Source organism: Carcharhinus amblyrhynchos, chromosome 5 (assembly GCF_965287045.1).
Source record: "Carcharhinus amblyrhynchos chromosome 5, sCarAmb.v2.hapA, whole genome shotgun sequence".
In the NCBI taxonomy this organism is placed as follows: domain Eukaryota; kingdom Metazoa; phylum Chordata; class Chondrichthyes; order Carcharhiniformes; family Carcharhinidae; genus Carcharhinus; species Carcharhinus amblyrhynchos.
Window position 1 is genome coordinate 1,219,005 of NC_137328.1, and position 25,540 is coordinate 1,244,544.

The following is a 25,540-nucleotide window of genomic DNA, read 5'->3' on the forward strand; positions in this document are numbered from 1 at the left end:
TACTGATTGGCTTTGGGAGTTTTGTGTCACTTTTGGACACATGGAAAATGTGCTCCTGATGTCATTTCCTCTTCCAGCTCACATTCCAAGTCAGAAGTGTAGATCCACTTCAAAGGCAGTCAAGGTCCAGCCACATTCTCCCGCACTGCACAGAGTCTCGAGTGATTGAGGACTGGAAGCTGCACCACATGGGAGTAAGTGCTGCTGGATATTGTCATCAAACTGTACTGGTTGTGTTTTGTTGTCACTGTCAAATAATGATAATGCGAGGGATCCTCAACTTCACATCAACTCTGTCACGATGGGAAAAGTTATTTTTTACAAGCAAATTGGTATAGGTAATGTTCTTTAGAAAGTTACATACCCAATCCTAGTATTGCCCAGACTGTTTGCACTTCACAATGTCACCCACTGTACATGTGTATTGTAATAAGGGATTAATATGGTTCATAATGGGCACAGTTATGTATCAGTTCCCGTTAAGCTCCTCTCTCGCTTACCAATATTGGCTTTTTCCATTTGCTGTTGGGTCTTTTGAGAATATGAAGATTCTTTGCACCTGTTTCGAGCAGCATGCTGCCACACTCTGACTGGCTGAGCCCGCTGCCAGGACAGGACCACAGGTAAGTTTGACATTGATTTTGATGTAACCTTGCTGAGTTATGTCTCCACCAGCTCCCCCTCACTCTGCTGCTTTGCCCGGTGCATGGAATCCTTGCCAGCTCCCCTGGAGAAATCCATTCTGTGCCATTCCCTTGTTTGCTCTCCCTCACCCTATAAATTTATATCTTTCAAGTAGCCAAACAATTTCCTTTTTAAAATCATTAATTGTTTCCACGTCCACAACCCTTATAATTAGCGAGTTTCAGGACATTACTGTTCAGTATGTCTTCCTCCTGCGTCTTTTTTACCCCAAATTTTAAATCTGTGTCCCCTTTGTTCTTCCATCATCAGCTACTGAGTGTTTCTTTGTCTACCTTATCTAATAATGGTCATAATCTTGTACACCTCTTATCAAATCACCCCTCAATGTTCTCTTCTCCATGAAGAATAAAACCACTCTTTCCAACTTTGCTTTGTAACTAAAGATTCACCCATCCCAGGGACCATTCTGCTGAGTATTCTCACCACCTGAAACACTTTCACATCCTTCCTAAAGTGTGGTGATCAGACCCCAACCCAATTCTCGAGATGGATCCTAGCCAGAGATTTATAAAGATTCAGCGTAACATCCCTGATTTCCCAAGATCAGTGGGCTTTGCCAACTATTCTCTCTGGATATGTTTTGCCCCCTTCAAAGATAGATGCACATGCACTCCCAGGTCCATCTGTTCCAGCATCATCTTCAGAATCAGGTCATTAAGTCTATATTGCCTCTCCCCATTCCATCTCAAAGTGCTCAGTTCTCTGCAAAAGTGTTTGTTTGGTATAAGTGGTGTAGTTTAAGATTAGGAATACAGGAATAATGTATGGATACGATTTGTTTAGAAATCAATTTTAAATTTCTAACTAACATATGAAGATGTAATCATATTTGGGTGGCATAGGGGGTTAGCAGTGCTGCCCCTCAGCGCCAAGGACCTGGGTTCAATTCCAGCCTCGGGTCACTGTCTGTGTGGAGTTTGCACGTTCTCCCCATGTCTGCATGGGTTTCCTCCCACGGTCCAAAGATGTGCAGGTTAGGTTGTTTGCCCCTTAGTATCAGGGGGATTTGCAGGGTAAATACACGGGGTTATGGGGATAGGCCATGGTGGGATTGCTGTTGATGCAGACTCAATGGGCCAAATGGCCTCCTTCTGCACTGTGGAAATTCTGTGATTCTAAATAAAGAATTTATAGCTATCACATTAGCTATCTGATTGGAAGAATCATCACCTTCTAGTGTGGATGCTTGACACCTATTGGTCACCCAGTATCCAGTGATCAAAAACAAACTTAGCGAGTTTGGGTTGAGACTAGTTTCTTTCATTTCCTGAATTTTCATTTGAATTTCCTGTTGTAAACTGTACAAACTCATTGACTGATACTTTGGATGCAATTGTGGGGGGGAAGGGAGAGTGTGGTGTGGGTCTGGGTGAGGGGGTGGTGTGACGGTCTTTCTGTTGGGGGGTGGGGGAGAGTGGTTTTCCAATAACATTGGAATGACCGTTTGTAAAATGAAAGTTACCTTTGTTCTAGAGTCAGCATGGCTTCATGAAAGGGAAATCGTGTCTGACTAATTTATTGAAGTTTCTCAAGGAAATCTCAACCGGAACGGATGGAGGAGAACTGGTAGATGTGTTCTATTTGGACTTTCAGAAGGGCTTCAGAGGTTCCTCACAAAACGTTGAACCGTAAGAGCCCATGGTGTTGGAGGTAGTATATTGGCGTGGATAGAAAATTGGCTCATGTTCAAGAAACAGTGAGTAGGGATAAGGGGTTCTTTTTCAGGTTGGTGACCTTAACCAGTGGGGTCAGTGCTGGGACCGCAACTGTTTACAATATATATTAATGATTTGGAGGAAGGAAGCAAATGTCCCTGTAGCCAAATTTGCAGACAACACAAAAATAGATGGAAAGGCAAGTTGAGAGCGATATAAATAGTGTATGAAGAGATATTGATTGGTTAAGTAAGTGGGCAAAAAGTTGGCAAATGTATAATGTGGGAAAATGTGAAGTTGTTCATTTTGGAAGGAAGAATAAAAGAACAGAGTATTACTTAAATGGAGAAAAACTGCAGAAAACTGCAACACAAAAGGACTTGGGGATACTTTGCATGAAACATAGAAAGCTAGCACAGGTACAGCAGGTAATCAGGAAGGCTAATGGAATGTTGGCCCTTATTTCAAGGGGGTTGGAGTATAAGAGTAGAGAAGTCTTGCTGTAACTGTACAAGGTACAAGCGAGACCATACCTGGAACTGTGAGCAGTTTTGGTCCTTTTATTTAAGGAAAGATATTATTTCATTGGAGGCAGCTCAGAGAGGTTCTCTACGATAGTCCTGATATGGAAGGATTGTCTTGTGGGGAAAGGTTGGGGCTCTACTCATTGGAATTTAGAAGACTATGAGGTGATCTCATTGAAATGTTGCGGATTCTTACGAGGCTAGACAGGGTAAATGCTGAGAGGGTGTCTCCTTTTGTGGGAGAGTTTTGGACGAGAGGGCACAGCCTCAATAAAGGAACACCAATTTAAGACTGAAATGAAGAGGAATTTCTTGAGGGTTGAAAGCCTTTGGATCTCCTTGCCACAGAGAGCTGTGGGGGGCAGAGTGGCTGTGTATATTTAAGGCTGGGATAGATAGATTTTTGATCAGTAAGGGAATCGAGGGTTACGGGAAAAGGGCAGGAAAGTGAACATGAGGCAAGTTTGATAAGCCATGGTCCAATTGGATGGCGAAGCAGCTCAAGGGGCTGACTGGCTTATGGTCTTTCAGTTAGATTTGGACTTGGGGGAGAAAGGTAATTAATCTCAGGTTGTCACTTTTGATGGAAAAGAATCTCTGCAATAAAGAGATTTAAACATTGTGTGAGAAAGAAAGACACGTATTTATATAGCGCCTTTAAAGGCCTGAGGCCATCACAAAGCATTTTACAGCCAGTTTAGTACTTTGAAAATGTGGCCAATGTTATCATGCAACATTACATCCAATTCCCACACCACAAGATTCTTCAAACACAGAGATTTGGCCGGATGAGCTGCCTCTGAGTAGAGGGATAAATATGAACCTGGCCACCTGGGAGAGCCCCCATTCTCTCATTTAAATAATGCCATGGAATCTTGCCTGTGAATGTATATTAGTCTCTGTTTAACATCCCATTCAAAGGACTGCACCTCCAACAGTGCAGCACTCTCTCAGTACTGCACCAGTGCTGTCAGCCTACATGTTGTGCTCAAATCTCTGGAACGTGACTTGAACCCTGATGCTAGGGACAGGTACAATGTTTCATGTTAATGTACGTAATATAGACACTACTTTATATAACTCTATCATAGACTTTATATAACATTTTATCCAATTTATTTCTGATTTGCCCCAGCTGTTGGGGTAAATCGCTGCAATCTGATCCCTGTTTTCGAGTTTGCTCGGGTGGAATTCTTGAGGCTAATTTGCGATTGAAATCAGATTTCTTGCAGCAAAATGTTTATGTTTTTTAACGTGCCCAGGTGTTTTCATGAAGGAAAAATTAAAGTTCGGACAGGGCTGGGTGTTGGCGGATAATCGGAATGGAACTGAAGCAAGTGAAGCTGGCACCTCGGATAGGAGGAATCTGGGATAATCTCCAACCAACCCCATCTCCAGGATAGGTAGATTTTTGTTGGGGAAAGAAGTCGCAAAGAAGATAAGTGGAAAATTTAGCCAAGATTGACCTGAATGGTAGAGCAGATTTGAAGGGCTGAATGGCCACCAATTGTAAAGAAATCTTTTCATGGATTGTGGACGTTGCTGCCTCGGCCAGTATTTATTGCCCTTGAGAAGCTGGAGGTGAGTTGCCTTCTTGCTCTGCTGCAGCCTCTGAGATGTAGGTACACCCACAGTGCTGTTAGAGAGGGGGTGCCAGGATTTTGACCCAGCGACAGTGAAGTCCAGGTGTGACTTGAAGGGGAACTTGAAGGCGATGGTGTTCCCAAGTGTCTGCTGCCCTTGAACTTGCAGTGGTAGAGATCATGATTGGATTTGATTGATTATTGTCATGTGTATTGATGTACAATGAAAAGTATTGTTTCTTGCACGCTACACAGATAAAACATACTGAGTACACGGGGGAGAAGGAAGGAGAGGGTGCAGAATGTAGTGTTAAAGTCATAGCTAGGGTGTAGAGAAAGATCAGCTTAATGTAAGGCAGATAATGTAAGGCAGTCTGATTGCAGCAGGAACCAAAAGGGAAAACACTGGAAAATCTCAGCAGGTCTGGCAGCGTCTGTAAGGAGAGAAAATGAGCTGACGTTTTGAGTCCAGACGACCCTTTGTCAAAGCTTTAGTTTCAGATTCCAGCATCCGCAGTAATTTGTTTTTATCTGATGGCAGCAGGAGTTGGCTTTGGAAGGTCCTGCTGAGGAAGGTGTGGATCTGTGATCACCCTGACCACTTGATATCATTTCAAGTGGAGTATGAGACCCACTTTCCTCCTTTTGGGACCATCTCACTCCAGAGCTAATTTGGATGTGTTTTGACATCTTTTTATATTGCCCCTCCCCTTCCTGCACCACCAATTAACCTGCTATCCCCCCACACATCATCTCCCAATTGAGTTGCCAGCAAGATGAAAGAAATAGCAATAATAATTCCCTCTCTCAGTATATGTTGCTGCATGTATTCAGTGTGCACCTGTAAATCCTGGCATGTGGATGTGTGCAACTGGTAAATTAAAGGAAAAGGTGCTTACCTGGAGCCAAGCAGCAGTTGATCGCCCCGTATCCCTGCCAATTCTAACACTACCAGGTGAGGGTAAGGACATGGAATATGACTGTCTCAATGGCCACCCCCTTTGTTAATATCATTCTCGGAATGTGAACACAGAATGTTCTGTGTGAAAAGCATCATTTCTTGTGCTAACTGTGGCCAGCTCTTGCTGTGCCTGTTCCTCTGAAATCATCAGCAGCTTGTTTATCCTTTTGTTATAATTACAGCATGTTCCTTGCTCTTTGTCCCTCTGATCCCTTGTTGAAATAAAAAAAAGCCCAGTTCGATGGGAATGTGCGCTGTATTTAGTTTGTGTGATTTATTGAGTGACTAATGGCTCTAGGCTCTGACACTGAAATGTACCTCAGCACTTTGTTCCGTCCTCCTCTCTCACTCGCTGCCTACTCCTGCGAGCAGGAGACAGCAGGAGCAGCTGCTGGGAGCAGATCAGTTGAGAGCTGCCTTGGCTTGCCTGAAAACATGTCAGACTTTACAGGTTTGTTGTTTTACACTGAGGGTGCAGCCATCGTCTCAAAGTATTGATTCTTTTCTTGTACAAAGACAGAACCTGTCAGCTAAGCAGCCTGACCTCAGTAGAGCACAGACAACTATTCCCCACCCAGACAGAAGGACAAACCCCACAGGAGAAGTGCAGGCGAGATATATGCCGATGTCCATTTCACACAGAACACACAGCGAGCCCAATCTGGGCCCTCAGAGGAGGTCAACAGTGTCTCTGTGCCATGTCCACAGAAATGACAAGGCTTCACTTTTACAAGAATAACTCTTGGAATGAAAAAGAATGCTTGAGATTTTTTTTCCTCCTTTTTTGTTTCTGGCATTTGAAGGAGTGACGTGTTATGTAGCACCTTTCACAACCTCCCAGTGGCCCAAAGCACTCTGCAGAAAATACAGTTTGAAGTGTAGTCACTACAGTGACAGAGGAAATGTGGCAGCCAATTTGCACTTAGCAAGTTTCCACAAACAAAAAGAGCCTAAAAGCAAATTACTGCGGATGCTGGATTCTGAAACAAAAACAGAAAATGCTGGAGCATCTCAGAGCTCTGACGAAGGGTCATCCAGACTGGAAACTCTGTTCTCTCTCCACAGGTGTCTCCAAACCTGCTGAGATTTTCCAGCATTTTCTATTTTGATCCCACAGCAGCAACCTGATAATAACCAGGTTATCTGTACACAGGCTTTGGATTAGCATCTCAGGCAAAAGGCAGCGCTCCGGCAATGCGGCACTCCCTCAGTCCACCACTAGTGCATCGGCCTGGACTGGATAACCAGGTTTCTGGTGGAAAGACTTTAATATCTACCAACTGAGCCATGACTGACATCTTTAAAGGAATTTGTGTGGGGAGCAGAGTCTATCACCATTGCCCTGACCTGATCATCTTGACTTTGATCATCTCCCACTTTTCCAGAGACACTGGATGTTGCAATAAAAACACAACGTTTGACGTACTCAGTAGGTCTGGCAGCATCTGTCGAGTGAAAATATTGTGTTAAGGTTTCAGTCGTGACCAGAATCATAAAATTGTTACATAACAGAAGAGGCCATTCAGCCTGCCCTGTCTGTGATGCCTTTTCCCTCTCTCCCTGTAAAGTTATTTTCTTCAGTCATTATCTGATTCTTCCTCAAAAGCTACAATTGAATCTGCCTCCGCCACTCCCTCAGGCGGTGCATTTAGATCCTGAATACTCGATGTGTAGAATGTTTTGCTCATGTGGTTGTTGCTTCATTTGCCAATCACCTTTACACTGGTGACCTCCCCTTCATAATCTTTCTGCCAATCGAAACAGCTTCTCTCTTCCTGTTATGTCCCGAACCTTCAATTTGGAAAACTCTTGTCAAATCGTCACTGAATCTCCAAAAGTAGCCGGAGCTTCTCCAATCTCTCTTCGTAACTGAAGTTCTTCATCCCTGGAACCATTTTTGTAAACCTCTTCTGCACTCTCTCTGAAACCTTCATGTTCTTCCTCAAGTCACTTGGAATTGGACACAAGAGCTTGAATTAGTGTTTTATAAAGGTTCATCCTAACTTCATTATTTTTATGTTCCACACTTTTATTGATCAGGCTTCCATTTGCCTTATTAACTGCTCCTTCCAACTGCCCTATCGCCTCCAATGGTACACATGCATCCAGCTCCCTCTGCTCCTGCTCATTCTTGAGAATTGTACTCTTTAGTTTAAAATTGCCTTGACTTCTTCCTCCTACCAAAATGAGCCACTTCACACATCTCTGCATGGCATTGAATCTGACACTGGTGTGTCCATTCTGCCAGCCTCTCTGTCCTTTTGAGTGTCCCACATTATCTTCCTCAAAGCTCACAATGCTTCAAGTTTTGTGCAAACTTCAAATGTTGAAATTGTGCTGTGGGCACCCAAGTCTTGGTCTTTAATATATGTCAAGAAATATCGTGGTCTTAACACTGATGCCTCAGGAACCTCATTATGCACTGTTCCTTGTCTGGGAAACAGTAGTTCACCCCTATTCTGTGTTGCCTGTCACTTAGCCAGTTTCACATCCATATTGTTCCTGTCCCTTTTGTTCTAGGAATTAGAGTTTAGCTGACAAACCTGTTATGGCAGACTTTCTCAAAGTCCTTGTACTCCACATCAATCACATTATCCTCACCGAGCCTCCTTCAAACAGCCAGCACAGGCTCAGTGGGCCGAATGGACTCCAACTACCTGGTCAAAAAACCCGAACCAATGAAATGAACATGAACTGGCTTTAACAAACCTGTCCAAATTTTCCCAAGACCTTCTGTCAGAACTGGAATGATGAGAAGTCATTGAACGGAATTGCTGAGTATTTCCAGCAATTTTTATTCTTATTTTGCATTCCGAGCCTCTGCAGTATTTTTCTTTTTTATGAATCATGGACTCCCCCATCTGTAAAGAGAAGAGGAAATATTGTCCTCTGGGGTGAAGATTTCCCTCTGAAAAGCAGTTTTGATGAACCTTAACCTGTCTTTTCTCTTTTCAGATGCTGCTGGACTTTCTGTTTCTTTCTCTGCCCCATCATTTTTCATCTTTTCTCAAACATCGGCTCCTTGTAAACTCTGCACAATCGCCGGCTCCTTGGAGTCAATGTTTTCTGCTTTAGGCAGAGGTCACAAAGATATCAAGGTCTCTTTACTAAGGTGTGAAAATGAATCTTGACTGCCTGTTCCCATAGGGCACTCCTGTGTCTACAAATCAGCTTAAAAGTGCTCACCAGCAGCAACCTTTATCACACAGCACTTGAATATTTGAACATTGGTAAAGCTGCTTCACAGGATGGTCATGAAACAACATCTGGAAATATTCGAGGTGGCCTCAAGCTTGGTCAGTGCGGTGCGTTTAAAGGAGGAATGAAGAGGTTTAAAGGGAACTCCAGAGTTCAGAGCCCAGGCAGTCGAAAGGCTGCAATGGCCGAGCAAAGAAAACTGGGGAGGCTCAGGAGGCAGAGTTAGAGGAACGCAATGATCCCCAAGAGGCCTGGAGGAGAATGCAGGGATAGGGAGCAGTAAGCAATTTTAAAATGAGGATAAGAATTACCAGATCACTATATTGATATCCATGGAAGTAGCGAGATTGTCACAAGAGAATGAGCCTCACATTAGCACAGGGACTGTGTGACGTTGGAATATGGAAAATGTGTAATACTGGAACAAACAGTGAGGCAAGAGAAGACAAACTGAACTAAGAGCAGTTCAATAAGAGAGACAAAGGCAGATTTTTATCGTATTGCCCAAGTATAAAACTGGTAAATTACTAACCAACCTCCTGTTATAGAAACTGCCTGGTTCCAATGTCCATTGATTTCAGATTGAAGTTCGATTCTCTGTTCAGTAATAACCTGTTGGGGATTATTCCCCAATGTTCCAAAACATCACTAAACCACTGAGATTCACTAACCCGAATTCTGCACCAGACCTCTGTGGGAGGATTAGAGTTGTTTGTGTCAAGTTATCAACTTCTTGAGACCCAAGTCCCAGTTCACCGGCAGAAGCTAATAAAGACCAAAACTATATCAACATGACAAAAATGGACTCTTGCCCACTCCTGCCATTTTGAGAATGGTGAATGCTGGATTCCTGTTTGAAGGTAAATCGGCATGTGACCATTCCCCATTTCTGTGCCTCTATTCAACAATATGAGAAGTTAATTCAGATCTCAATCCTTCAGATAGCTGCAAGGCAATCAAATAAGAATAACTGGATTATACGGTGCAGTCAGAGTCCATTTGGCCCATCGTGCCTGTGCTAGCTGTTTGAACAACCTACTCAATTCATCTCAATCCCCAGTTGCTCTTTTCCCCATTGCCTTTCCAATCTTTCCTTTTTCAAGTATTTATATTCAGTTCCTTTATGAAGATTTCCATCAAATCCAGAAAGTGCATTACAAATCACAATAATTTGTTCTGTTTTTTTGAAAAAAATCTCCCCTTCTCATTCTTTTGGTGATTATCCTAAATCTGTTTCTTCTCTACACTGACCTTCTTGCGAGTGAAAACAGTTTCTCCTTACTTGCTCTATCAAAAACTCTTATAATTTTGAACACTTATCAACCCTCCCCTCTATTCTCTGTTTAAAGGAGAACAGCACCAGCTTCCCCGGTCTCTCCACATGGCTGAAATCCTGGATTCCTTCAGTTTGAATTTGGCTGTTTTACTCTGGGGTACAATCAGTTCCCTAACTCCTGCTTTTCCTTTATCCTTTTAAAGGAACAGGAACGCTGCCCAGTTCTTCAATGGTTCAAGGTACTTCAACTTTCTCACTCACATTTTCAGAGGTTTGTTTGTTTCTTGATGCTGATGAACAGGATTTGATCTTTGACAATTTTTTGATGAATTTCCTTGGCAGGGGTTGGAATGATGTATTGTCTCAGTACTCACTTAGTATTCAAGTCAGCCCTGAGCTTTTGCCTGTATGTGGAAAACCTGGCAGTCTTGGTGAGCTTGGCTTGGAGTTAATAGAGTTGCAATCCATTGTTGTGCTTTAGATACTTTGCTCGGTGTACATTTGCAATAACACTGGGCTTTGCCCTAGCTAAAAAACCTCTGTAAAGAGAGATCTTATAGAAACATATAAGATTTGGACGGCACAGTAACACAGTGGTTAGCACTATTGCTTCACAGCTCCAGGGACCTGGGTTTGATTCCCAGCTCGGGTCACTGTCTGTATGAAGTTTGCACATTCTCCATGTGTCTGTGTGGGTTTCCTCCAGGTGCTCCAGTTTCCTCCCACAGTCCAAAGATATGCGGGTTAGGTTGATTGGTCAGGCTAAAATTGGCCCTTGGTGTCCTGAGATGTGTAGGTTAGAAGGTTGAGTGAGTAAAAATCTATAGTGATAAGGGGGTAGGGCCTGAGTGGCTGGTACAGACTCGATGGGCCAAATGGCCTCTTTCTGGACTGTAGGGTTTCTATGATTCTATGATTTATGAAGGGAACAGATAAGATAGAAGCAGGAAGGTTGTTTCCACTGGCAGGTGAAACTAAAACTAGGGGGCATGGCCTCAAAATAAGGGGGAGCAGATTTAGGACTGAGTTGAGGAGGAACTTCTTCACACAAAGGGTTGTAAACTCCTTGTCCAGTGAATCAGTTGAGGCTCCCTCATTGCATGTTTTAAGGCAAGGTTAGATAAATATTTGAACAGTAAAGGAATTAAGGGTTTTGATGAGTGGGCGGGTAAGTGGAGCTGAGTCCATGAAAAGATCAGCCATGATCTTATTAAATGGCAGAGCAGGCTCGGGGGGGCCAGATGGTCGACTCCTGCTCCGAGTTCTTACATTATGTTCTAAATTAGAATAGCATACTCCCCATGTTTGGAACTATTCCGTTAACATCCATGTTTAGTAAACATTATGGGGAAGCTGTGTACGGATGACCATTGCACATCATTTATTTTATAATTAATTCCTGATTCGAAAGCCTGACGTGGATGTTGGATAGAGTTGATTTGGTAATCCTCCTGTTCAGAGATACAGGTTGAGAAGGCTGTTTGCCTTCGATCCAGTCACTCCTCGTAAGAGGCACAGGACGAATGCTAAAGGAGCTTGTTTAGATTTCCCTTGCCTTGAATAAAATGAAAAGGATGTGATCTCTTTAAGACATGAGATTTATAGACTGTGGACAATAGACCCACTTCCTTCAAAATTCTGAGTGCTGCTGTCGAGGGAATTGTGAATTGGAATTGTTCTATTGCCTGCTCGCTACGGGAGTTGTCTGCAGAGCCGTGCACAATTATATTTGCTTAATATTTTTCCTCAGTTCGGAGGGAGCCAGCTAATAAAGTACAGCCATGAGGGTGAGTTTTCTCCTTTATTGACACACCCAGGAAGTATGTGGTACCCTCCTGCTGACCACCTGTGGAAGTAGTGATAGCACCTATGGCAGTGCGTGTCTTGGCTCAGGAAGGATTGTGATGTCAAGTTGTTACTGTTGGGAAGGTTTGTGCCAAAATGTAAAGGAAGTTGCAGCAGGTCAGTCACTGTTTGTGCTTCTGGACTGTCACAGCAATGCCAATACCTCAGCTCTCCGGGTACAGAGGTTGTTCACTAACATTGTGGCAAGATCCCACACACCTGCATTCTGCCAGTCCTTGCTATGTTTACCATTGCTGGCTTCCCAGGAGTGCAAACTGAGCGTGCTAGTCACACATGTGCACGAATAGCTCCAGGTCGTGTTCTCTGAGCTCTGGCTGTTAATACTTCTTTCTTCAATACTAATACATCCAACATGATTGTACTTTCACACTCCAGAACAAAGGTCGAAATGTGACACCAGATTGCTTATACAGCCCAGAAGCAATAAATAAACATATCAATCATTATTCTAACAACACAACCCATAGAAATTGTGTGTTGAATGAATGAGAAAAGAACAGAGTTGAATTAATATCGGTGTTCAGTTCTAACTTTGAACAATAATTGAATTGTCTTCTGCTGTTAGATTAATCCTAGTTGTTGAATATTCCACGGATTTAGTTTTAATCTGGATATTTTGAGACTGTTGGTTCCTTTTACTGACTCTAAGTTACTGCAAAATTGTGTATCGTTGGGTGTTGTGTGAGATATTCAGGTGTAGCTGGTGTTCCCTCCCAGGGGTTGCCCTGTGAGATGTACTGTTCTGAGACTGTGTGCTGCAGTATACTGGAGTTAACTGTGAGACTGAGAGGTTGAGCCAGTGCAGAGACATGGGTCAAGTATTCATGACGAGGTGACTTTTAATTCCGGGTTGCTGAGGAAGGGGATTTGTTTGTTTTCAGACACGGTGAAAGGTTAACATTTGTAATTTTAACAATCCTCTCACTTTCAGCATTCTCACTGCCCATACTTACTACTGATTGGCAACTACTGATTTAACCGTTAACCCTGCGGTCAATTTTCACTTCCTACACCTGGTGTGAACAGAGGGGGCATCGACTGAGGAACCGGGTCCATCATTTCGCCCTCTCTTCTCCAGTAACACTTCATTATCCCCAGCAATAGGGACGCTGACATTTTGAAAGGGGCTTGCTACCCGGTGTCCAAAACATTGCCTGTTTCAGAGATGGACCCAGTTTTAATGTGGAAATCAAATTTAACCGGGATCTGATTCCAATTTTAAAAAAACACAATTGATTTTCTTCCTGCATCATTCCTGATCACAAGGTGTCCCAAAGCACTTACCGTCATTTTTGTAATATAGAAAACGTGGCAGAATTGTGAGCGGAGCAAGTGCCCACAAAGTCGGAATGACCGGATAACCCATCTGTTTGCTGTTAATTGAGGAATAAACATTAACCAGGACACTGGGAAGAACCTCTCTGTCCTCTCGTGTAATGTCATGAGATCTTTCACATCTACTTGGAAAGAACATAAGAACGTAAGAAATAGGAGCAGGAGTAGGCCATCTGGCCCCTCGAGCCTGCCCCGCCATTCAATAAGATCATGGCTGATCTGTCGTGGCTCCCACTCCTGAACTGGAGTGCCGAATGAACAAAACTTGACATTATCCAGTAACTTTCATAACACCTGGATGTCCCAAAGCGCTTTTTAGCCAATGAAGCATTTTTTTGAACTGTGGTCACTGTAAGAAACACAGCAGCCAGTTTAGTTTAGTTTATTTATTAGTGTCACAAGTAGGCTCACATTAACACTGCAATGAAGTTACTGTGATAAACACTCCTAGTCGCCTGTTCAGGTACACGGAGGGAACATTTAGCATGGCCAATGCACCTAACCAGAAAGTTTTTCGGACTGTGGGAGGAACCCGGAGGAAACCCACACAGACAAGGGGAGAACGTACAGACTCCACACAGACAGTGATCCAAGCCGGGAATTAAAGCTGGGTCCCTGGTGCTGTGAGGTAGCGGTGCTAACCACTGTGTCACCGTGCTGCTCACATTTACGCTCAGCAAGATCTCACAAACAGCAATGTGACAGCAACCAGACAATCTGTTTTTAATGGTTTTGCACAAGGATTATATATTGACCAGGAAGCCAGCGAGAATTCCTTTGTCCTTCTTTACATGCACCTTGAGAGGGTAGACAGGGCTTTATTTTACACCTCATCTGAAAGACAGCATCATCAACAATGCGGCACTCCCTCAGCACTGACCCTCTGACAGTGCGGCACTCCCTCGGTGCTGTAAGTTGTAATTGTGAACCTCTCCTTACAGCCTCACCGAGTAGCTTGTGCTGGTGGTGACCCTGGCGGAATCCTGGAGCCTGCTTTACTGCCTGTAGCTCACCTTCCAGATTAACGTTTCCGCTTAAAGTTGCATTGGTGGTATTCAGAAACCACTGAATAAGTTCAATGGTTAACTGCGTTCCATGGCTGGTATTATCCCCCTCACTGCCTGCCGAGATTGGCCAGTTTGCTTTGATGACTCAGTTGGTTCCATTGATTTAATTCACGTTCTGCCTCTCTGGTCAGGTTTTATCTCTCAGCCTGAGAATCTTCTCCATTCTTCCTCCTTCTCTGTACAACTCCCTGAAGTTTATTTTGAAAGCAATTAAATACTTGAGTTAAATTATTGACTGTCGTCAGAGGGGTGTCATAAAGTGACAACTGCTGATCTGACCTCCCTGGATTTAGAATAAGAATGTGTCCAAATACATTCCACTCTGAAAGTGGACCCTCTGCTACTTCACTGGTGAAATGTTGTATTTTGAAGGATTGGGGCTGCTTCAAACTTAATCCTTAAAACTGCACACTCTTTTTCCCAATGAACCCCCCTGCCACCTTGTAATCCAAGTGCCTTGCCTGAATCACTAAACGGGGCCACAGACATTACCATTCAACTATGGGATTTATCAACGCACTGCAATTCTTAATAATTGAAGGAACAGCAGAATTAAAGTGTACTCCCAGGCTTTGAAGGAAGAGAATGAACAATGCTGGAGATTTGCAAGGGTAATGTCGATATTAAAACTTATGGGTGATAAGTCGAGCGTAAAGTGGGTTGAGCTGCTGAAACAGTGGGGCAGGAACGCTAAATATGCGTGGAAATGGAACAAGATTGGAATTGTTAATAGTTTGTGTACCCACAGTAAATGGTTCACATCTTCTCCCAGTTGGTCCCATGTCCAAAGAGCCCAATTATCCTCGGTAACACTATAACAAGTCTAAATAAATATTATTTTGTAATGCCAGAGGGATATTCGCTTTGCTTGTCTTCATTATAAGCTACCTAAGGAACTAAAACCTGCTTAAAGCAGCAGTATTCTCCCTCGGTCTCTGTTCAAAGCCTATTTACATTGGCCTGTAACTGCTGACAGTGTTAAAATGCTTGGGCTGATTGTCGTTGGCAGTCACCAGGATTAAAGATACAGTAATGACCTTGCCATCAGGAGCGTTTCAATATACTGGCATCAAACTATCCATTCCCTCCATTGTGAAAGGACTCACTCTTTGGGTAGCTAGTGCACTGTCTGATTCTGCCGGCTGATTGGTTAGTTATGCAAATCTAATGCCATGAGGACTCTGGTTCCCATTTTAAGGGTCCCTTGCTCCATCTGTGTGTCCAATGCCAAGCTGTTTGAGTGTTAGACTTTAAAAGGGGATTCCAGCAAGACCGTCCAAAACCAACCCTGGAGCCATCTCCACATTATATGGAGGCAGAGGGAGTGAGGCAAATGGGCTCCCATTTGTTGTGCCTTATCTGTGGGTCTGTACACCACACACTGCACCTTCAGCACAGAAACGCGCACAAAATCCTTTGGAGGCCCAAATCAAATGCAGAAGCGAAAAGTGACCTTTGCTGGTTTGTTCTGACAGCCCCAAACCTACCCCTGAAATGGCTTCAGTTTCTTGTGTTCTGAGGCAGAGGAATTGGGGAACAGGCTGGTATCTTTTCCCCATCTGTCAGGGGCCAGAGGTAAGAATCGCTCCAAGTGTCTTTTAAATATCTCCACACCAACCCTCAAGCTATGTTAAATAATCAAAGAACTCAAGTCGTTTGAATATTTACGCTTGAATACAAAAGCAAAGATTTGTTTTCTGAATCTAATACTTGGAGATGGAGTAGCTAAAGAGATGAAGAACTTGAATTTATTAAACTTAATGTTTATTTATTAGTGTCACAAACAGGCTTGCATTAATACTGCAATGAGATTACTGCAAAAATCCCCTCATCGCCACACTCTGGCACTTGTTTGGGTACACTGAGGGAGAATTTAGCATGGCCAATGCACCTAACCGGCACATCTTTGGACTGTGAGAACGGGAGCACCCGGAGGAAACTCATGCAGACACTGGGAGAATGTGCAAACTCCACACAAACAATGACCTAAGCCGGGAATCGAAACTGGTCCCTGGCCCTGTGAGGCAGCATTGCTAATCACTGCGCCACCATGCCAGGCCCTGGTGCTGTGAGGCAGCAGTTCTAATCACTGTGAAGCATCTTTCATGTCCTTGACTGTTCCAAAGTGCTTTATAACAAATGGAATATTTTGAAATGAAGTCACTGTTTGTAATGTAGGAAAACACAGCAGCCACTTTGTGCACAGCCTTCCTCAATAAATGGAATGACATTGGAAGAGGAGCTAGCTGCTTCTTGAACTAGCTAAAGGTGTCCACATAGTGCCAAGGACTGGCATGGTGGCACAGTGATTAGTGCTGCTGCCACACAGCGCCAGGGACCCGGGTTCAATTCCCGGCTGCAAGAGGTGAAGCTGTTAGTATGAACAGAACAATGAAAGAGGTGTTACACCAGGGGCAAACTCACCCCAGGGGTGCATGGAATGGTCACTCTGTCACCTCAACAGGGGGTTCGAGATAATAAGCTTAATATTTGGGTTTCCAACCCGAGGAATGTGGAACTTTTGAGATCTCTAATCTCCTACAGATATGTAGATATGGCTTCTTTCATTTGTTAATTGGGGCAAAGTTAGCCTGGCATGAATCTAAAGACCAAAAGAGAAAGCGCTGGAAAATCTTAGGTGTGGCAGCATCTGTAAGACAAAGGGTCATTTGGACTGGAAACATCAGCACTTTTCCCTCCTTGCAGATGCTGCCAGATCTCCTAAGATTTTCCAGCATTTTCTTTTTTGGTTTCAGATTCCAGCATCCGCAGTAATTTGATTTTATGAATCTAAAGAGGTTTCCTCATTTTATTATTTTACTGATGATGGCTGGTAAGACCATAAAACATAGGAGCAGAGTTAGGCCACTCAGCCCATCGAGTCTGCTCCCATCATGGCTGATATTTTTCTCATTCCTATTCTCCTGCCTTTTTCCCTATAACCCCTGATCCCCTTATTAATCAAGAACCTTTCTGTCTCTGTCTGAAAGACACTCAATGGCCTGGCCTCCACAAATTTACCACTTCCTGGCTGACAAAATTCCTCCTCCTCTCTGTTTTAAAGGATTGTCCCTTTAGCCTGAGGTTGTGGCCTCTGGTTCTAGTTTTCCTACTAGTGGAAACATCCTCTCCACATCCACTCTATCCAAGCCTCACAGTATCCTCTAAGTCTGCATAAGATTCCTCCTCATCCTTCTAAACTGCAATGAGTGCAGACCCAGAGTCCTCAACCGATCCTCATAAGACAAGTTCTTCATTCCAGGGATCATTCTCCTGAACCTCAACTGGACCATTTCTGAGGCCAGCACATCTATCCTTAGATACAGGGCCCAAAACTGCTCTCAGTGCTCTGATGTTACAGAACAGGGTGGGAAACAGCGTCAGAAAGAAGCCTCCAGAAATCAGCATTTTGTATCATGCTAAGTGAAACCCGTGCGTAAAACAAGCAGGTTTGTTCCAGCGCTTGTTTTGAATTAACCCTTCAGATGGGTTAATGCTTTCGAGACAATGGGCATGATCTTCAACTTGCTGTGTGTGAAACTGGCTCTGAGAGTTTCTGCGAGTTTGATGACCCTCCCCTGGATTCTGTCACCTGCTGTCTGTAACAACCAGACTATTCACAACTGTAATATCATGCTGTATAGTATATCATTGCAGTATGTTAACATATAAGCTTATACTCCTATGCGACAACAATATTCATTTCCAAAGCGCCTTAACACCTAAGATGCATCCTTTCTTGCAAGAGGACTTCAATACAGGACTAGCAAAGTCTTGCTTCACTTATATTGGTTAGACTGTATCAGGAGCACTGTGTGCAATTTTGGTCCCCCTTACCTTAGGAAGGATATTATTGCCATAGATGGATTGCAACCAAGGTTTACTAGTCTTGTTCTTGGGATGGTGGGACTGTTTTATGAATAGAGATTGGGAAAACTGTAATCACTTGAGCTGCAAAGGACGAGATATGATTTCAATGAAACGTGCAAAATACATAAAGGAATAGACAGGGTAGAATGTGGGTAAGATGTTTCCCTTGATTGGGGAGTCTGGAACCAGGGGACACAGTTTTAAAGTAAAGGGGGAGCCACTTAGGACCAAGATGAGGTGAAATTTCTTAACATTGAAGGTTGTGAATGTTTGGAATTCTGTACTCCAGAGGACTGTGGAAACTCAGGCATTGAGAGTGTTTAAAGCAGAGTTAGTGTTGAAGTTGGATGGTCAGCCATGATTTCTTGCATGGTGGAGCAGGATTGAAGGGTTGAATGGCCCACTCCTCTTCCTATGATCCCATCCTTTAACAGAGTGTTTAACACTGAAACACATCAACAAATATTCGGGCGAGTGAGATGTTTTAAGGAGCTTTTTTTAAAAAAATGTTTGAAGAGCCTGCTGAAAGGGAGGAAAAGTTTAAGGAGGAATTTCCAGAGCTAGGGCAGGTGAAGGCATGGCCATCAATGAGGGAATGATGAAATGGGAGTACTGTGTGGAGGGGTGGTGGTAATGGAGCTAAGGAAAGATTTAATAGCGAGGGTGAGAAACTTAAAATGAAGAGTTGTCAGACCAGGAACTTGACCAAGTTCAAGGGTTGATGGGATTTAGTGTGAAGTAGAAAGTGAGTTCTGAATGAGCTCTAGTTGACTGAGAGTGGAAAATGGGAGACTGAGAGGGAGAGCTTTGAAATATTCCACTTTGGAAGCAACAGAGATGAGGATGAGGCAGGGTTGGAGACAGACAGTGGTACATGGGTGGAAATAGGACTCGATTGTGTGGTGAGATTGTGGATCGAAGCAAATTCCAGATGTTACCTTGTGCTGCTCCTTTCTCTGATGGCTGCCTTTGTATTCCATTAGGTGTTAGTGGTAACACCTTCCCCAAGGAATGTGCTAATGAACTCCAGGGAATAGAAAAACACTAACTGCACTAAATGCTCACTTAATGGATTGCACAGCGTAAACACATTCCAGGAGGTGTTTAAATTCAACCATACAATATCACACCCCTGATTGCTGCAATTTCTTTCACTTGAGCACGATAAAGCTGTTCAAAGTACTTGCAAGAGAGTAGAAAATATGCCTAACACTTGTGGAACATTTCTTGTAACCCCATACTCTCTGCAGTGCCAAACTCCCTGTCCACTCCAAAAAGACCCCCACACTCTCTGCAGTGCCGAACTCCCTGTCTGCTCCAAAAAATGCTGCTTTGGGGGGAAAAAGATGGAATTTTCCTCCTAAACTTTTGGGAGGAAGGAAACCTCCCTACTTTTCAAAGCAGGAAGCAAGGCGAGTAGATGGCTTTGGAATATATTTTCAAGGCTGTAACATGGGGGGGGTGGGGGGATGGGGGGGGGAGACGAGGAGTTGTGCTTTTGAAAAGAAACTATTGATCGGTAAATGCTTTCCCCTGAGAGATGTACAATGCTGATATTAGCCTTGGAAAAGTTCTAGATTCCCTAGACTTTGTAAAAACAAGATGGCTGCGTGTGTGTGCAGCAGTCGAGGGACAAGTGGCGAGACAAACAGAAAGACAAAAGAGCCCCTGACAAGGCAGCTGGAAGCTTTTCTGCTTGTGGTTTGTAGTACAGCTGGTTTCAAATGTGTCAGCCTTGTTCTGCCGAGATTGCCACAGTTCAATTGGCAGAATGTGAATGTCACAGCTGGTAATACTTACTGTATCTGCTGTAAAGTATGTGATTCATTAGCTGGAACCTTCTGGTTTTTGAGCCAAGCTGGTCGTGTTTTCATTAGGATGTGGTAAAATCAGGGTAGGGGGCGAAACATGTCCGGAAATCTGTAACTGTTTAATTGTGAACCACAATCAAGTTTTTTACAAAAATTGAAGCCTGTATAAATATTCGAGTTACTGTTGCTTGGATGCGACATCATTTTGCTGAGTTCCTCAGTAAGTCTTCTGGGCGTAAAAGTGGCTTGCTCCCTGACTGGTGACAACATGCAATCCTCAAGCCCAGAACTCCAATGCGTTTGCGGGGAAGCTGGATAAACGTGAGGGAGAAAGGAATGAGGGAAGTGTGGATGGAATGAGAGTGAAGTAGGAGAATCTGGAACACGCAGTGATTGGACCGTCATCATCACCCAAAAGGTTTCATCCACCACAATCTGTAATCTCATGGTCGTCATCCCTCACTCTCCCTCCAAGCCGATGAAGAGTGCAGGAGGGCATACCAGGGGCAGTGCCATTCGTACCTAAAAATTAGACATCAGCCTACAACACTGGACCACTTGTGTGCCAGACACTGGAAGCAGTGTATAAGAGTGCAAAGCAGTCCCAGAACAGATGGATCAGCCAAAGCTCTGCAGTTCTAGCACGTCCAGTTGTGAATGGTGGTGAGCAATTAAACAACTAACTGGAGAAGGAGGCTCCACAAAAATGCCCCATCAAATGGGCAATCCAACACATCAGTACAAAAGATAAGGCTGAAGTCTTTGCAATTATCTTCACCAGAAATGCCGAGTGAATGATCCTAGCTGCCCTCCCCCTCCGATGCCCCAGCATCACGGGTACCAGTCTTTCGCTAATTTGATTCACTCCACATGATATCCAGAAATGGCTGAAAGCACTGGATGCTGCAGGGCTCCAGGCTGTGGTGATAACTTGGCAATAGTACTGAAGACTTGTGTTCCAGGACTAGCTGTGTCGCTTCTCAAGTTATTTGAGTAAAGCTACAAAATCTATCTGATGTGGAATATTATCCAGTCTATCCCATCCACAAATGAAGTTAAATTTGGTGCATTTCTCAGTCAGTCTCCTCTCAATCATCAGCAAAGTGATGGAACTTGGTTGTCAACAGTGCCATCAAACAGCATTTAGCAATAATCTGCTCACTAAGGCCCAGTTTGGGATCTTCCAGGGTCGCTCAGCTCCTGATCCGTATCCAAACATGGACAAAAGAGCTGAACTCAAGGTAATTGTGATTGCCCTTGACATCAAGACAGCATTTCATCGAATAGAGCATCAAGGAGTTGGAGCAAAATTGGTGTTGGTGAGAATCAAGTGGAAAAGTTCCACTGGAAGATGGATGTCGTGTTTGGAAGTCAATCATCTCAGCTCCAGGGCATCACTGCAGGCGTTCCTCAGGGTAGTGCCCGAGACACAACCATCTACAGCTGCTTCATCAATGACCTGACCTTCCAAGAACAAAGAAAATTACAGCACAGGAACAGGCCCTCCGAGCCTGCACCCAACATGCTGCCCCAACTGAACTAAAACCCCCTACCCTTCTGGGGACCATACCCCTCCATTCCCATCCTATTCATGTATTTGTCTAGACATCCCTTAAAACTCACTGTGGTATCTGCTTCCACTGCCTCCCCTGGCAGCGAGTTCCAGGAGCCCATCACCCATCCATGATAAGGTCAGGAGTGGGATGTTCACTGATATGTTCAGTTCCATTTGGAACTTCTCAGACACTGAAGTGGTTCGTGTCCAAATGCAGTGAGACCGAGACAATATTCAGACGTGGGCTGATGACTGGCAAGTAAAATTGGCACCAGTTTGTTAGGCAGTGACCAGTTGTACAGGGTGTTAATGAGTCCTCACCTGGAACACTGGTTTGGTCCACTTAACTTAAATAGGACACAGTAACATTGGAGGCAGTCCAAAGGAGATTCACCAGGCTAATTCCTGGGATCAGAGGATTGTCTTATCAAGAAAGACTAGTCTGGGCCTGGTATTCCTTGGAGTTTAGAGTGAGGGATGATCTTATTCAAGCATATAAGATCCTGAGGGGGCTTGACAAGGTAGATGGTGAGATGTTTTCACTAGTCTTGAACAAGGGGACACAGCTACAAGATAAAGGGCCAGTCATTTAAAACTGAGGTGCGGAGAAATTCCTTCTCACAGACGGTGGTGAATCTCTGGAATTCTCCGTTCCAAAGGGTGGTGGAGGCTGGATCATTAGAAGTATTTAAAATGGAGGTGGATAAATATTTGATAGATCGAGGAATAGAGGGGTACGGGGAAATGGCACTGGAAAGGAACTGAGGCAGGGTTAGATCACATTGAATGGCGGAGCAGGCTTGAAGGGTCTGGTGGTCACTCCAGTTCTACTTTGTGTTCTTGTGTCCAATGAGAGACAATCGAACCATCCTCCCCATTACATTCAATGCATTATCATCACTGAATCCCCCACTATCAAAATCCATCGACCAACACCAAACTGAACTGGCCAGACGAGAACAAGTCACATACTTGGAATTCTGCAGACAGTAACTCAACTGTACCTGTCCACCATCAACAAGGCACAAGTCAGGAATGTGATGGAATGCTCTCCACTTGCCTGGATGGGTGCAGCTCCAACAATGCCCAAGAAACTCGACACCACCAAGCAGCCCACTTGATTGGCACCACATCCACAAACGTTCACTCCTGATGCATAGTGGCAGCAGTGTGTACTCACCTACAAGATGCAACTCACCAACGCTCCTTCAACAGCACCTTCCAACCTGTGACATTTACCACTTTAAAGGACAAGAGCAGCAGATACATGGAAACACTGCCACCTGCAAATCTCCCTCCAAATCTCACTATCCTAAACTTGGAAGGATATTGCCATTCCTTCACTGTCACTGGGTCAGAATCCTGGAACACTGGACTCACTGAAACCTTGTGTTTTATGTGGATTAATAATCATGTCTGCTGGTGACTCTCCGAGGGAGCTGCTGTTGCCAATCTCTGCTAGCTGGGAAATGTGATTCACCTCCTGATTTCCTCTTCCCCTCTCACTCACTCGTTCCCAGGAAGTGCAACGAATCCTTATACCGTGTGCTCAGCGGGGCTGCCCACCTGCCAGTCCCCCTCACTGCCCAACTCCAGCCCCCTCCCATGCCCCCACCTCCCGGTCCCCTCCTCACTCTCTCTCTCGGGCAGTATCAAGCAGGTTTGTTAATTTAGTTTTAATGTTTTTGTATGTTTGTGAATTTCACACGAAGCCACTTCACTCACCAATTGGAATTGATAAAACACTTTTTTGTCTTACTTTACATATTGAAGCTGACAGACCCCAGCAGGCCTGTGTGTTACCAAAGGGAATCTCATCTTTAAAGACCTGAGTCAAAACAGGGATCCTGTCGGCCTTGTAACAAAAATTAAAATTCTTTTGATGGTTGAACAAGTAATTGAGTTTCACAAAACAGCAGTGTCCGAGTTTGATCTCTGCTCCTTTTTTTTTAGTTAGATAATCTGAGACGAGATGACAGTTGGAACATTTGACTTCATCTTAAGGATCTGGCAGAGGAAATATATCGCGGTTCCCACACCTCTTGGGGATTCTCTCACCCTGGAGGTTCTGCGTCCAATCTTATCGGTCATATTTGTAGTGGAAAGTGAGCAGAAACTGGCAGTGCAGGCAGAGATTCCAAATCTCCACCCCCTCCACTTGTGCTGGGACAGTGACGACAGGCTCTGCCTTGATTCCCACTCAGTATCTGTTTGATATTTAAGACAATATATGTATTGATATCAATAAGATGACATCTCTTGTGTTAGTCCTTCTATTCCTGCAGAATGTGGAAAGATTGCAAAATATTCCAACCAAATGCAGAAGAAAATAATTGTTAGGGAACTGCAGTCATTGGTGATCTAGAATTAGCTAGTTCTCATCATCAACAACTGACTGGTCTCATTACTTGCTCAATACACTCACTCAATCTTCTTGATCTTGTGTTATACAATTTTCTATTCCTTTTAATTCCTTCATGGGACATGGCCATTGCTGGTTGGGCCAGTATTTATTGCCCATCCCGAATTGTGCTTGGAGGGCAGTTGAAAGTCAACCACATTGCTGTGGCTCTGGAGTCACATGTAGGCCAGACCGGGTAAGCATGGCAGATTTCCTTCCCTAAAGAATATCAGTGAATTGGATGGGTTTTTCCGACAATTGACAATGGTTTCATGGTCATCAGTAGATTCTTATTTCCAGATTTTTTAAATTAAATTCACCATCTGCCATGGCAGGATTTTGAAAAGAATTTCCAGACCATGAGCTGAGATTCTGGATTAATAGTCTAGTGACAATACCACTAGGCTATCACCTACTGGCTGAAGTATTCCTTCCTTGTATACACTTGTCCATCATGTGGCTCTTCATGTCATCTCCTAGTAGATGATCCCTCCGAGCTGTCTTTTTGATGAAGCTTGTGGTTATTTTAGCTCGTTGTGTTGCTGTCTGATAGTTGTTCCTGGGAAGCAGCTTAGAACTTGGTTGTCTTCTGAGGAAATGTTGGATGGGTTGGATTTGCATCCACTTGAGGAGTAGGAGCTAAGACCCTGAGAGGTATTGACAGGGTGGATGTGGAGAGGATGTCTCCCCTTGTTGGAGATTCTGGAACTAGGGGTCACTGCATCAAATGAGCAACCCCTTATTTTTAAATTGAGATGAGAAGAATTTTTTTTCACTGAGGGTTGAGAGTCTCTGCAACTTTCTCCCTCACTGGAAGCAGAGTCTTGGAATGTGTTTGAAGCTGAGCTAGATTCTAGATGAACTGTGGGGGTGAAAGGTTATTGGGGGTAGGGGGAATATGGAGTTTGAGATTCCAATCAAATCAGCCATGATCTTGTTGAAGAGTGGAGCAGGCTCGAGGGGCTGAGGAACTGCCTCCTCCTCCGAATTCATACATTCATAAAACGATTTGCATGAATCCAGAGGTAAAATGCTGCACGTCGGAAATTAAAGCAGAAAATGCTTAAAACATTCAGCAGGTCTGGTGGCATCCAGGGAGATGGGAAGTGCTATCAGCAGGAGTTTTACCAAGTTAGGAAAAATCTGGAAAAAATTACACTGGACAGGAATGTCGATGTGTCCCAGCTTTCTCCCACTTTTTACAGAGCCGGTTTGTGTGCGTGGACAGAATCCCCCAATTAAGGCTGTTTGTGAAGTGTTTAGCAGGTGTTGTTTGAAGGTAGCGGAATTTCAGTGCTGATGTGTGGGATTCCCGCGGTGACTGCGGGTGAATACCTCAGCGGGGCGAGTGCACGGAGGGATGTCATAGAAATAACCAGCAATCCGCGTGTTCAAGGTTCAAATGGGCAAAAGTAAGATCATCCTGAGGCAGAGAGGCCTGACGTGGGCTCCTGGGTATCTCCTGGAGACCGAGGATCTGATCAAGTGGTGGTGACACAGTGGCTGCCATTTCCTCCAGCTGTTTTAAGCCTCCATTTTGTTGTGCGCCCTAATGCAGGGCTAATGGTTGACTGGAATGAGTAGGTCCACAACACAAAGCTGCATATAATTCACCGATAACTGGCACTCAAGGCAAAAAGATCAGCTGATTCAGGGTATCATTTAAGAGGAATTGAATAAAGTTGCTGGAAAAATCCAGAGGGTTGGGAGCAGTTTCAAATTTGGCAAAGGAG

The 25,540-nt window shown here is 44.0% G+C and overlaps 1 protein-coding gene across 7 annotated transcripts in view; it reads left to right on the forward strand.

The window, feature by feature from the left end:
* The window catches only part of bnc2 (basonuclin zinc finger protein 2), a 449,449-nt gene that overhangs the window by 207,692 nt on the left and 216,217 nt on the right, over nt 1-25,540 (forward strand). For 3 of the 7 annotated variants that reach the window (XM_080188297.1, XM_080188298.1, XM_080188299.1), the window contains exon 2: nt 78-194. The exons of the other annotated variants lie outside the window; for them this stretch is intronic. In XM_080188297.1, coding sequence (XP_080044423.1) covers nt 78-194 — 117 coding nt within the window. The remainder of the gene's footprint in view (nt 1-77; nt 195-25,540) is intronic. 7 annotated transcript variants of the gene reach the window in all.